The sequence below is a fragment of the Pyxicephalus adspersus genome, chromosome 6 (assembly GCF_032062135.1).
Source record: "Pyxicephalus adspersus chromosome 6, UCB_Pads_2.0, whole genome shotgun sequence".
Classification (NCBI taxonomy): Eukaryota; Metazoa; Chordata; class Amphibia; order Anura; family Pyxicephalidae; genus Pyxicephalus; species Pyxicephalus adspersus.
The window spans coordinates 98,038,655-98,052,925 of record NC_092863.1 but is presented as its reverse complement, the minus strand read 5'-3'; the positions used below and the strand labels follow the sequence as shown (position 1 = coordinate 98,052,925).

The 14,271-nt window shown below is 40.6% G+C and overlaps 1 protein-coding gene across 1 annotated transcript in view; it reads left to right on the top strand.

Moving 5' to 3' along the window:
* The first annotated feature begins 5,343 nt into the window (after positions 1 to 5,343).
* The window catches only part of ARL15 (ARF like GTPase 15), a 178,613-nt gene continuing 169,685 nt past the window's right edge, over positions 5,344 to 14,271 (top strand). The window contains exon 1 of the mRNA XM_072416696.1: positions 5,344 to 5,478. Coding sequence (XP_072272797.1) covers positions 5,467 to 5,478 — 12 coding nt within the window. The 5' untranslated portion in view covers positions 5,344 to 5,466. The remainder of the gene's footprint in view (positions 5,479 to 14,271) is intronic.

Below are 14,271 nucleotides of genomic sequence, written 5' to 3'. Positions count from 1 at the left end.
CATTGCTAACAAATAGCAAGGATTTCCAAAGAAATCCATTCCAGGTTTGCTGGATCACCCAGCTTCACTAATAAAAGTGTATCTTTACCAGTCTTGGAGAGCTTTAATACATCAGGGCCAATGAGTCCATACAGAATCTCAATTAACAAGGCATCTTTAAATTTGAAGGCAGTTTATTCAAATCAAGATAGATGGGGAACATGCAGAGTTGGGGGAAGAGAAAGTGAAACATATACTTCTTTTCTAGATGTATGACACAACCATGCAACACTGGGGCCCCTCCTCAATATCTGGACCCATGGAGATGACCTGGAGGCTCCAAGAAAGATTGTAAAGGTGTAAAGGAATAGCAAACCATGAGTACAAATGTTTTGTTTTTTAACCCATTGAATGATTCTTTGTCCTCGCCTCATTAATAATATGCAATGCATCAAAACAATGTATAATATGTGACAATTATTTTTTGCAAATATATGATGATAAGATATAGTAAGACTGTACTGTATGCAACTAATTTAAACAAATAAACTATTCAAATTGAACAGTCTTGTCCAAACAATCCTAAAATATATAATGCAAAAGATTTGTCTATGTCCGATATTCATTTTATGTCCAAAGTGTTATATTGTTATCTCAGTGGTAAATTTCAATTTAACATCCAATTCCATTATTATAATAGGATTTAGGACCAGCTGTTCAGAGTTCCTTGCTGGGTCAAGTTTTCTAATTCCCCAAAATAACCAGCATTCCTGGCATAAGTGACCTTGTCATTTGGGACATTTGGGAAGCAGGTCACTGGAGGAAAGCAATACTGATTAGCTTACTGTAATTCAGTGTCATCATTGCTAATGACTGGAATTTACTATTCTCTGTATTTGTGCAGCAAGTAGGACTACTGCCAACGATTTACCAGGGGTACTCACATTTACATTAGTGTGGAAGCTTGCCAGTCATAAGGAGTTCTGAAACCAGGAATATGTTCTATTATCCACATAAGCTTTAAAAGCTTCACCAGGCTAATTTTATTTAATGTGATTTGCTTAAAAAGTCGACTCATGTAAAACTGATATGTTGAAATGCTTATTTAAAATAGCACTCAAAGCCCATTTTTCCAAACTTGCCTACCCGTCTTCTTCTGTGTTTAAAACCCTCACTGCTCACCCACCATTCCATATTCCCCCTCCTATTGTGAGACACTTCCCCCACCTCCTAGATTGTAAGCTCTTCGGGGCAGGGTCCTCTCCTCCTCTTGTGTCACTGTCTGTATCTGTCTGTCATTTGCAACTCCTATTTATTGTACAGCGTTGCATAATATGTTGGTGCTACATAAATCCTGTTTAATAATAACAATAATAATATGTCTTTTTATGCTGAATAATGAATAAATCTTTTATTGATTTCTTCCCCTGAGTCTCCGGCCTACTCACTTGTCTTGACAAATACAATGGGTTGCATTTATATATTTTTATTTTAGTATATATTAACAAACATGCAGAGTACTTACAAAGCCTGTTTCTTTCACCTGTGTAGACATAGGCTTTTGTGATGAAAATGTTTTTGTCAACAATTGTCAAATACAGAATATATAACTGGGGATTCAAGGTTTACAAATAACAGAGACTGTTGATCCACGGAACATCCGATTGCCTCATGGAACCAGGAAGGAATGTTTTCCCCTATTGAAGCAAATTGTACCAGTGTTTTTTTTGCCTTCCTCTGGACCAACTATGTCCATAGGGCTTTATATCTGGGATATGTTTATTTCCCTAGTGGGTGAACATGGTGGACTTATGTCTTTTTTCAACCTGACTTACTAAGTAACTATGTAATGGCAGTGGGGACACAATTCTAACACCACATATACATTTTCCAAAACCTTCTGAATCTGGAAAGAGAATTACAAAACTTATTTCTGATGGAACCCCAAATAGCAGTAAACAGGTGTTCTAACTCTTCCCTATTAAATGTAAAATAAAAGGGAACATTCCTGGCCTGAAATACACCTTCTATTGCAATGCTAGATAGTATGGGCGATGGTAAAAAACATTGCCACATTTTTAAATTTATCAAATTTCTGCCCTGGACAACTCACCTATAACTCTAGTCATTATATTTTACTTTGTGAGTAAAGGACAGTTTGTAATGTGTTCATTGCCTTTCATTCCCATCAAATGGACTAATATGTGGGTGCAGGTTTGCCTGTCTATGGTATGTGCCCCGTAGAATCTTCCTGGTCTCCTTCATGCCCTCATCCTCCTTTTCCCTCTTGGTTCCCTTTTCTTTCTGGACTTTGGTTTCTTTCTTCCTTTCCTCTCCTTTATTTACTTTCCAGACTTTCCTAGTAGTAAAGGTAGAGGTTCTTTTTTCATTTTTGGTTTTTTAATAGTTGTAAAGTTTTATTGTTTCTCCAAATTTGGAGGGTTTGATAAAGCCTTGTTTTAGAAGGGTGTAAGTATTCTTATTTCCTTTTTTGTGTTTTGGTATATTTGTCTCTAGGCAACTTTTGTTCTTTCTTTTGTACTTTTGCTTTTGTTATTCTTGATAGTGCTTCCAAAAAATAAAAACAATGAAAAAAAAAACAATTTTGCTACTGTACATACCGTAAGTATTACAAACAAAACCCACCATGTAAATAAATTAGCATTGCAACATATAATTTGTATTTTTTTTTATTCTTTAGAAGCAGTATCATATTCCCCATTATTACATGTAACTAAGAAATGTCGCAGGTAAAAAAAAAATAACTGCGTTTTCTACTTACAATGCTGCAGAGATTGTTATCCTTATGCTGTGACCTGAATAAAATGACGGCACTCTGCCAGCACTTAAGAAATTGTAAAATCCTGTTAAATATTAATGCATATCTCTCATGCCTATCTTTCTTAAAGGTTTATGTAATATTTATACTCTTAAGGACTAAATGTTGGAGAGGAATTGCTTGTGTGCCATTGTCTAAGAGATTAATTGGCTTAGAAATTCAACCTGCCTTTCTAAAGTTTCTCAAACTGTTTAACATGGGGGAACCCCTTGAAATAACTTTCAGGTCTTCAAGGAACCGCTTCTATAATTATTATACCCACAGCTCACAGTGTGTGGTCAGTGGGAAGGATGTCATCCTTACAAAAAGATTGCTGGAATCAGTTAAATTGCGCTGAGAGGCACAAATTGCTCATCTCTCCAGGAACTTCTAACAACCTCTGAATGTGAAACGCTGATCTAGATAGTTGGACTAAGTTTAATTTTGTCTTTCCCTTGTCCCTACCTTATCCCCCACTCCCTGGTCATGAATATTAAACTTCAGTTTCATGGATAGTAATACAGTTGTATTCCGATAGTATCCAACTATACCATTTACTTAAGATTTACAACTATACCATTTACTTAAGATTTAAATGTTTATTACACCTGATACTTGGATTTTAATATGGTATGTACACTGCCAATGAGGGTTTCCACCCGTTTTTCTTGCGATTTATATTTTGTATTATCTACAGTTGTTGATTTTTTTCCAAACTGTATATCCTTTCCTTACTGTTTGTTTCTCTTTATTTTTCCCCTTATTTGTTTATTGTACGTGATTTTTTATGAATGTATGTTTTCATAATGAAAAACACAATAAAACGATTGAAAAAAAATTGCCCATTCTGTGAGGGCAGTGTTATGACCTGAGGTGCCTGGGGGGCAGTATTATGTACTGCGATACCTATGGGAGCATTGGTATGTACTGCGGTACCTATGGGAGCATTGTTATGTACTGGGGTACCTATGGGAGCATTGTTATGTACTGGGGTGACTATGGGAGCATTGTTATGTACTGGGGTGACTATGGGAGCATTGTTGTGTACTGCGGTACCTATGGGAGCATTGTTATGTACTGGGGTGCCTATGGGAGCATTGTTGTGTACTGGGATGCCTGTGGGGGCCGTGTTATGATCTGGGGTACCTGTGAGGGCAGTGTTATGATCTGGGGTACCTGTGAGGGCAGTGTTACCCTATCTCATGCCTGCGCAGTGCAAGTTCAGGAGATGTGAGAAGAAAGAAGAGAGAAGCTGGGGCAGTGCTTTGTGGAGGGATCAATGGCTTTTCACCTGTAAGCAGGGGTGTAGTTGGGTGGGCACGGGTGGAAACTCTGTCCCTCACTGTTTTCAGGAATGCGTGCCCACTTTTATATTGCAAAGAATTTGTTGGTGGTCTGTGGCTCTGGCCGTTCCGCCCCTCCATAGTGTCAGGAGAAGAACTCCGCTGGGCGCACCGGCCAGAGCCGCGAACCATGTCCATGGAATTGGGTAAGGGGTCTCGGGTTTCTTTTGAGAACAGGCTCTGGCCGTGGGTGGGTTCTGGTATCATGACGTCACTCTGGAGGAAGTTTCTTCCCCTTTGAGTGACACATAGGCAGGGATGTAGTGGCACAGGCACGTTTACATGATACACATGTGCGCACGCCATGGATAGTACCGCTCCTCCTCTTCTTTTTTTACCAATACACCCCTGCCTGCAAAGGTAAGTTTTTTTAAAAAAAAAAACATAAATAATTTTTGTGATGAAAAACAATTAAAGCCAAAAATGTAAAGAATAATAAAATAAATATAATAAACAAAAACAAGTAAAACCTGCATATGCGCATATGAACAACACATGTACATAGAATTTTACAGACAGGTAAGTTTGTTTTATTTGTGAAGAGAAACCAAATATCCCTTTTGCAAGAAAGTACCTGTGTGCTCCCCAATTTTTCCTTTTGTTTTTTTTAGATAAGTTCAAAAAGGCATTTTTTGACAGGAGTCATTACTGTCAACCAGTCCCCAAGTAGATTATTTTTATATTACTTATATTGAATCATAATAATAATAATAATAATAATAATAATATCCTTATTGAAGGACAATTGTAAATCTATAGGCAAAATCATTGTGCAGCACTACAAAACAGAACCTGTTTGCCCTTAGTAAAGATGGCCGCTTCTGTGTCTATATTATAAATAGAGACATAAGTTGTACGTAGAAACCAAGTTTTCTAACTCATTCACATACACCTCCGTCATGATTTTTTTGAACTGACATATTTTACACTATTATCTGATATAACTTTAATTGAATTGAATAGATTTTAATTGTAACGTATTGAAAAGCAGACAGCATCGGGTTAAGACAAAAAAAGGGCAAATCACGTGTTCTGTCATGTGACTGGGAAGACGCTTACTTTTTCACAGAGGGGTGGAGCAGCGTTTAGGGGGCGTATATTTGTGTTGTGGGCGGGTCGCTCGCGTCGTAGTAAATGCTGATTGGGCGTGGTTGCTAGGTGAGGCCACGCCTGTTATGGGCGTGTGTAGATTAGTGTGAGGGAGGGAGGAGAAGGAAGAGCAGAGGGAAGGGGACTCTGCCAGTAGCAAGTTGCTTCTGATTTATTATTGAAGCGGCCACAGGAAAGTCCTCGGGTGTGCGGATCAGCCCTTCGCTGCATGAGTCCATGGATTACATGGTAGGTGCCCTGTCACCCTAATGGCTGCCCAGGCCAGGGGCAGATTCCTGTGCAGGTGCCCCAGAGGAGGCAAAGAGTGCTGAGCTGTGCTGGTAAGCAGCCCCATTCACTCTCCTATGGGGGGGCTCTGCCATGGCACAGGTCACTTCCAACCTGTATGGCTCAGGGGTAGCGCAACCAGCAGACTTCTGATTGGTTGCACTCCAATCGTCTTATCCAATTAGAAGGTTATGTATGGATCATGTGTCTGCTTTCTGATTGGTCGAATGCAAAATTGGCAGATCAGCTGGTGTGTACTACGCCTTACGCTGAGGCTGTCCAATGCCAGTCCTCGAGGGCCGGGATTTGGATGTGATATTGCTCCATTATAAAGTCAGCACGGCCTGGCCTGTATGTGGCCCTCGAGGACCGGAATAGGACAGCCTCGCTCTACGAGACGTGATCGCTGTTTTTTTGTTTTTTCCAATGGAGATCCTTAGCCGCAGGTCATTTGCAGCTGGGAACGACCTGCGTGGTGGATGTGTACTCTCATTTATCTCCCATGCGAGGGTTTTCTTCTTGTTTTGCCCAGGACATGATAAATATTTGTTCCGTCTTCCTTGCTACTGCAGATTTCCTCCGCTTCTTGCAACCGCAGCTCTGACGCCGCCCAATCGTGAAGATTCGCCGCAAGCGCCTGTTGCAGCTTCAGCACCCAGCAATGGGAAGCTTTGCTGGCCCGCCAGTTGCAGCTCCAATGTCATCGCAAGACTGGCCACCATGCATTGCATTGGAGGATGCCAGGGGCCGGGCTGTGTATCAGGCTGCACCTGGGAGCGCGGTGGTGGCTGCAGGGGAGCGGAGGATAAGGCGCGGTGCTGATGTGTCACCTACTGGACAAAACAAGCTCTTACCTTTGCATTTCAGGGGCTTCCATGCCCGGTGCATCGCTGCATGGTGTACAGCAAAGTATGGTGTGTCGGTGCCACTCATTATTTATTCTGAATGCCGCCCTAACACACCTTAGTGCTGGACTTGGCATAGCAAAGTATAATGTCACACGGGCCATGCATTGCTGTGAAAATTGTAAATGCATTGTCTGCTGCGGTTGCATATTTGTGTGGCTTGAGGTTGGAATTTGTGTAATGCAGCTGTGCATTGAATCATTATGTCTGTAATGTGTGCAGGGAATGTACCTGAACTTGGGACAATACCGGTATGCCCAGATGTCCTGACAAGCATCATGTGGACAGGAGCAGAGAACAAAGTGTCAGCTTTTCATTGTCCAATCACAGGCTGGGGGAGGGACTAGACCTACAAGTGTTACTTAACTGCAGCAAACTAAAAATCTGGTCCAATTCCCAGCCTGACCAAATACAAATCCTTATTGTCCTTTATTTGTGTATGGGGCTGTTTACCTGGAGAAGGCCGAGTGATACTAAACATTCAGGATCTTTTTGGTTTCTTCTCTTTTCTAGGTGTTGAGCCTTTATTTTAGACATTTATTATGTGATGGTTAATGTTGCATTGATGCTGCGTGCTACAATGTAGCGGAGTATAAAGGTATTGCTGCATGCAGAGTCTTGGCAATGCTCATTCTTGTTGTTTTAATTTTTAAGTCTGTGTCACAGGGCCTACAACCATTTGGATGTGTTGGGATCTCCTGGGTCATGTACTGTTTATGCTTTTCTGCAGCTTCATTGGAGGTGCCATTAAAAGGAGGTTTACCATTGCACTGGTTGCCCCCTTTATATCACAGAAAATAAGTGTCATACAGCTGTGCACAATGCGGATCCTGCACATAGTGTCCGTGTTATAATCTATTATTGGACTCGTGCTGGTTTGGTTTGTATCCGAAAGCAGGGATCCCCCAGAGCTTGCTGGGGGTTCCTGGAGCTGTTTGGACCTCTCAGGTCAGTTAAAGTGACACCAATGATCTGTAAGGGCGACATTCTTCCCAATGGCCAGCAATGTAAGAGGAATTCTTCCCACTGACCACCAGCATAATGTGATATGGATATAATAATTACAGGAGGGATTTCCTTAAGACCTGAAAGTTGTTTTTTTTTTGTTTTTTTATATTGAGTAGCTGGCAGATTTGTCATTCTCTCCTTCCCTCCATTCTGTCTCTGTGGGGCTTCCATGGGTAGAAGGTTCTTTTGGAACGAGGAAGCTGCCCCTGGCATGCGGGAGCTGTAACTTCACCACAACCTCTGCAGTCTGCAAACCACCTCATTTCTCTACTTCCCCCACCTCTTAGATTGCAAGCTCTTCTGGCCAGGGTCCTCTCCTCTTCCTGTGTCACTGTTTGTACCTGTCTGTCATTTGCATCCCCTGTTTATTGTACAGCGCTGCATAATATGTTGGCGCTATAAAAATCCTGTTTATTAATCATAAAAAGTTTGCAACAGTGAATTACTAATCGGCTGATGGAGTTCTTGCACTGTACACATTGATATTTTTTTTTACTAATTGCAAAGTCAAGAAATATCTATAGGACTCATAGAAAACAACTGGTTTTCCTTTACAGTGTTGTCCCCAGCCCCTTTTAGCTGGGTGCACCACCCGTCTGTATCTGTCTGTCATTTGCAACCCCTTTTTAATGTACAGCGCTGCGTAATATGTTGGTGCTATATAAATAGTTATAATAAAAATAACTTCTGTAGCAAGGTCAATGGATCAGTTACATAACGTTAGGTGGATTTTGATCCATTTGTTAGATGCCAACGTGAGCTCTGTGAGTGGTTCTTATTTTCCATTGGTTCAGGTGGTCATACAGCATGCTATGTCTTCTATATCTTAGATATTCAATTGAATAAAAACAGAACCTAAAAAATAAAGCATTCTAATATGAAATGAGAATACCCCTTCTATTCTACTCCCCTATATTCTGCCTGACTGATGTTAATCAGTGGGGGGTGCTCCCGAATAACCAGCAGCTTCCCGAAGGAGGCGCTTCCTGCTGTTTACAATAACAACAGCTTTTCTGACTCTGCCTGTTGTTTTAGTGTAAAACAGGGGATGCCGGACAATGCTGGACAACTGCTGGATGTGAAGAATATATAATAAAACACCCAGTAGGTGCACAGTGATCATTGCGGGTAAATGATTGCTATTGGGGAGGTATGGATTGTTCACCTTGTCCCCCATCAGCCATTGTATCACCGCCAATACTATGTACAAAGCACTGTATTGTGATGGTGCTGGAGATCTGTCACATGCAGAAACCTCCCAGAATTTTTGTTGGGAAGAACTTGTAGGTGGGTGGCAGTGCCTTTATTGTGGCTATTTAGTAACCACCCCAAAACGGCCAGGTGGTTACTGAAAAGTGCCAGGTGTTGCGCCCAGCTAAAAGGGGCTGGGGAGATCACTGTTAAGGAAAACCAGTTGTGTTCTATGACTCCTTTTAGATATTTCATGACTTTGCAATTAGTAAAAAAAAGATCAATGTGCATGGAGCCAGAACTCCCATCAGCCCGTTTTAATTCTCCGTTGTTGCAAACATTATTTTTATTAATATTAATAAACAGGATTTATATGGCGCCAACATATTTTCCAGCTCTGTACATTAAATAGGGGTTGCAAATGAGACCGACACAGACACAGGAGGAGGAGAGGACCCTGCCTCAAAGAGCTTACAATCGTGAGATGTCACTGGTTGCCTTCTGTTTCTGAATTTTGCAAAATGACCATTGGTTTCAGTTTGTTCATTGTCAGTTTAGTAGTGAATCGTGAGGGGGCAGTTCAGTTGATGGATTTAAAACTGACATGAGTGTTAACAGCTTGGTCAGAATAATGGAAACATACATGCTTCAGTGTTCTCCCCAGCTCCTTTTAGCTGGGTGCGCCACCCGGCTGTTTATGGATGGTTACTGAAGAGTTGGGTGACAATACAGGGGCTGCCTCTTACCTACGATTACTTCCCACCTAGTTAAAAAAAATTTTGGTTGAACACTGATGATGTATTTCCCAAATTTAAATGTTTATAGTTTGGAGCCGGGGTCTCAAACTCTGGCCCGGGGGCCAAATCTGGCCTGCAACGTCCTTTATATGAACTGCAGCCGGCCCGCTGCTGCATTGAAATAGTGCCGCTACTACAATTCCCAGCATCACTAGCGTCTATAGACCAGCGCCAGCGCCTATAGACCTCTCTGCCTATGCGTGGCCCTGCATTGGACTGTTTTATAGATGCAGGGAATTGTAGTAGCGGTTCTATTTTAGTGAAGAGGGCGTTCCAGCCACTCATAACATTAAGCCCCGCATTGGACTGTTTTCATGACGCAGGGAATTGTAGTAGCGCTGCTATTTTACTTTCAGGTTTGGCCCGTGACTTTGTCTTAAGTTTTTAATTTTGGCCCACTGTGTATTTGAGTTTGATACCCCTGGTTTGGAGGGAGCAAACATTCAGCTGTTCTTCAAAATTTTGCTGGAATATCTACCCCATCTCTACACCAGAGGTTCTCAACCTTTTTAACATGGGGGAACCCCTTCTATAATTACCATATCCACAGCTCACAGTATATTAGTGTGGTGGTCAGTGGGAAGAATTTTTTACATTGCTGGCCAGTAGGAAGAATGTCACCCTTACAGATGGCCAAGATCATTGGTGTCACCTAAACTAAGGCACAAAGTGCTCAAAGAGCCCCTAGTAACCTCTGGAGGAACCCTGGTTGAGAAACACTGCTCTACACAATTCTAATACTCAATTAATGACTTCAAATCTAAAAAATATGCAGCCACCAATAGAAAGACTTTTTGTTTTATAGAATTTTGTGTCTGACGTGTGTGCTGTGTATGAGGTCACATTCACATTGTTTATAAGCCTTTTAGTTGTCAGTAGAACACTCTTTGGTACAAATTACAATTCTGATATGATTACGGTGTGGGTAGGTTGTCATGTTTGTGCATTGCTCCATTAGTTTTTTTGGTTGTTTATGTTTCCACTTTCCATTACATAGAGTGGAATGTTGTTTTAGGTTTCCTTCAGACGCTGCACTTTTCACCCACAACATAAATGTGCTAATAGAATAAATTCGATTGTATGTATAGAAAAAGAAGGGTTTGCTGTTTGCATTTCACTAGCGAACTTTCACTTTCATTTTAATAAACATGCAACAGGAAATAAGAGTAAATCTCTCAAATGTGACAACCATGTTTCACATGCAAGAAAACTGACCTGAGCCTTCCTATGAGCATGCAGGAAGGATATCGGATCGGGGTCTTTCAGGGACATGGCCGATGTGCAGAGCTGCTATTATATGTGGTTCTATAAATAAATACAAGAACGTGCTGGGGCTGCATATATCTGATTAGTATGTCTGTGTCAGCCTTCATTAATGTGAATTATGATTATAATGACTGTGACGTCACTGGGCAGCAATGTGTGATTTGTAGTGTTTCCCACATTTTGCAAATTCCTTTAAAATACCTCAAAATTTTGTGTGTACGTATATAAAAATCAGTGCTCATTCCAGATTTTTTTTTTAAGATTAGTGGCAAGCAATTGTAGGTGGGTGCCCATAGACCAGACAGGTACCAATTGCTCATGAAACTCCTAGCAACTTCTAGAGGAACCCTAAGGTTTTACGGGACTCTGGTTGCTGCCATAGACTAAAGCTGGTAATATTCTGCTTGCCTGATTAGATAAATGATCAATATTCTACCTGTAAACCCACCAGTGTTCAACCCAGAAATATATTTAGGCTGGGTGGGAAGAAAATGTAGGTTTGTGGTGGCCCCTGTATTGTGACCCAACTTTTGAGTAAACGCCCAAAAACAGCCAGGTGGTTACTGAAAAATCCCGGGGCTGGAGAGAACACTGCTTGTACCACTCAGTATTAGTCAGATTTTTCACAAATATTGATTGAGAAGCCTCATCTGATGCCCTTGTATTGCTAGATGTAGTGAAAATCCATCCATCGTCCACCAGGCCCCCTACTCTTGATGAACAAGAAAATCAAGCATTGGTAATCAATATTTGGTCAATAATTCGACTGTGATATTTGAATTGAGATAAAATAGAAATTGAGACTATCGTAAAAGATTGTTTTTTGTGACTGAAATAGTGTGTGTATCTTTTTACATATTTTTTATTTAATCTATTAAATGCATTAAATATCCTAGTTCTTTAGTGAAGTGCTGACAATTTGGTGGCTTTTTTATACTAAACGTCTTGGCTTGTTTAGTTGCTATGGGTTTCATGACATCTATGCAGTTTTTATTGTATTCAGAGTTGTTCCGCTCACGAATCCACAGGGAGATTGTAGACCTCAATGTTTTTCATGTGGCTTCCAGTTCCCTGAGAACTTCACTTCATTGTACTCTATTGTTTCCAAAGACGAAGTCTAATAATACATTTTATTTCCAAGAGAAACTAGGGCAGCATTGCATATGAGGAAGCCTAAAAACCCAGCTGAGAACTGGAACATTTCTCTCTTTTGTATTAATATGTGGAGTTATTGTAGTGCTAGATTTTATATCACAGGATTTTTGTAAATATTCTGTTTTGCTGTATTTTTTAAACTAATTGGGCGTTGTATGATTTTAAAATCTTGGTTGCGTTGATGTGACTACTTGCTTCTTTTGAGGTCATGGGCTCCTCACCTTCAACCATTCTTTTGTGATCGGGGTTGCCTTGATGGAGAAGACCAAAGAAGGGACCAACATTTGTGTGCAGAGGTGACTGTGGCCATTTTATACAATACAGCTGGCCGGTGGCGGGATGCCCATATGATGGTTGTGTTTTCTGATCTCTGTCAAGTTCTATAGTAATGTCAGAGAGGTGAATATAACGTATAATATTCTGCTGCAGGTTGTTGGGCTTAAAGATCCCTTTTTTGCCCTCAGAACTGCCATACTTTTTTGTTGCACAGATCCAATGAGGTGCTGGAACCATTCCTCTGAGATTTTGGTTGATATTGCTATCTTTAGATTTGTAGGATGCATGTTCATGATGTGAATATTTTCTTGCAGTACATCCCAAAAGTGCAATATTGGATTGAGATCTGGCAACTGTGGAGGCCACTTGAGTCAAGTGAAGTCATGGTGATGAAACCAGTTTGATATGATTTGGGCTTCGTGACATAGTGGGTTATTCTGCTGGAAGGTAGCCATCATAAGATAAGTACGTAAAAGTAAGAAAGGGATGAACATTGTCAGCAACAGTAGGCTGTGACAATTTGCAAAATGCTCAGTTGGTACTAAGGGACCAAAATGTGCTAAGCAAATATCCCCCATACCATTACACCACAACCACCCCTCCTGTTGATCATTAATGAAGGCAGAATGGGTCCATGTTTTTGATACCAAATGCTGACTTTACCGACTAAAAGATGCAACAGAATCAATATTTTTTCAATCTTCTCTTGTCCAATTTTGGTAAGCTTGTGCAAACTGTAGCCTTAGGCACCAGTTCTTGGCCGACGGCACTGGTGTGGTCTCTCGTGCAGCCCAACCTCAAGGCTTCATTTATTTATTTTTGTGCACTTGGAGATGCTATGCTGCATACCTTGCATGTAATAAAGGGTTACTTTTGGGATACTGTTTCCTTTTTATTAATTTGAACCTCTCTGACCATTCTCCTCTGGCATCAACAAGGCTTTTTTACCCATATAGCTTACTGAATATTTTTCTTTTTCAAACCTTTATTGGTATGCTTGAGATGGTTGTGTGTTAAAATTCACAGTTATTGAAATACTCAGACCAGCCTGCCTGGTGCTAACTATGCAAACGTTCAAAGCCATTTATCACCTCTCTTCCTCATTCTGGTGCACAGTCATCCTGGCAATGCCCAATTTCCCAAGGTGCTTTATATGTAGAATAAAACATGTTTAGCCCTTGATTGGGAAAAGATCAGCCTACAGACAATACTGGTGACTGGTCCATGCCATAGCCTTTATTATCATATATTTTATTTGACATGCTAACCTTTTAAAATACACATCCATGAATCCCTCCTAATGCAAAAAATAGAACTGATCCTAAAAAATTGGGATTAGGCATGGCCTTTACTGTCAAAAGGTACAGGTGATGTCCTTCTGCAATATATTAACCTCACCTGTCTGATTGCATTTTTTTAAATTGTCCAATTGCATTGAAGGGGCTGCCATCTTTTTCCTTCTCATCCTTGTATTGATCTTCAGCTATCTTGATTGGCTGGGCCAGGATTATGTAAATTCTGTGAAGCAGAGATACATGGAGTATCCTAGTTTATTATGCTGAGCTGAGCATGAATAACTCAGCGATTTGACAGAATGGGACAGCAATCCGGTGGGTGCTTATGTTTTATTACAGAAGGTATTTTGCCTGTCCCTTTTAGCAAAAAAAGACCTGCCTTATCTCAGATTTTGAAAGGGAACGTTAGTTCCACTTTAAAGCTGGACTCCAGCCTTTCCTTCAGTCTTGTTGATCTTCTTCAAACTACAAGGTAAAGTAGATAACGTAGTTTTTTTTGTATGATGAGAAACATTTTGTCTATTGACAAGTTCTATGAGTTATCGCATGATTCTGGAACTACTGATTTAATGTTTCTTCAGTGGTTTTGCGCATTGTCCTGTTTGGAAGTTAGCTGAGGTCATTGGCACATGAATGTACCTGTAGAGCTTTGTATGGTGACCTTTACTACTGTACCTGTTGTAATAAATAAAACCTCCTTGTGGGGTATTTCATGTTCTGCCCTTAGCATTCCTTATTCCTTTTAGATTTGCTCTGTCAGTTTCCTATTGAATTCCTTTGCTCAGAGCTATAGCAACCCTTACTGTGATCTATAAAGAGGAACCTTCTTTGTTTCTCTGCTGGGTAAGTAAAAGCTAAGAT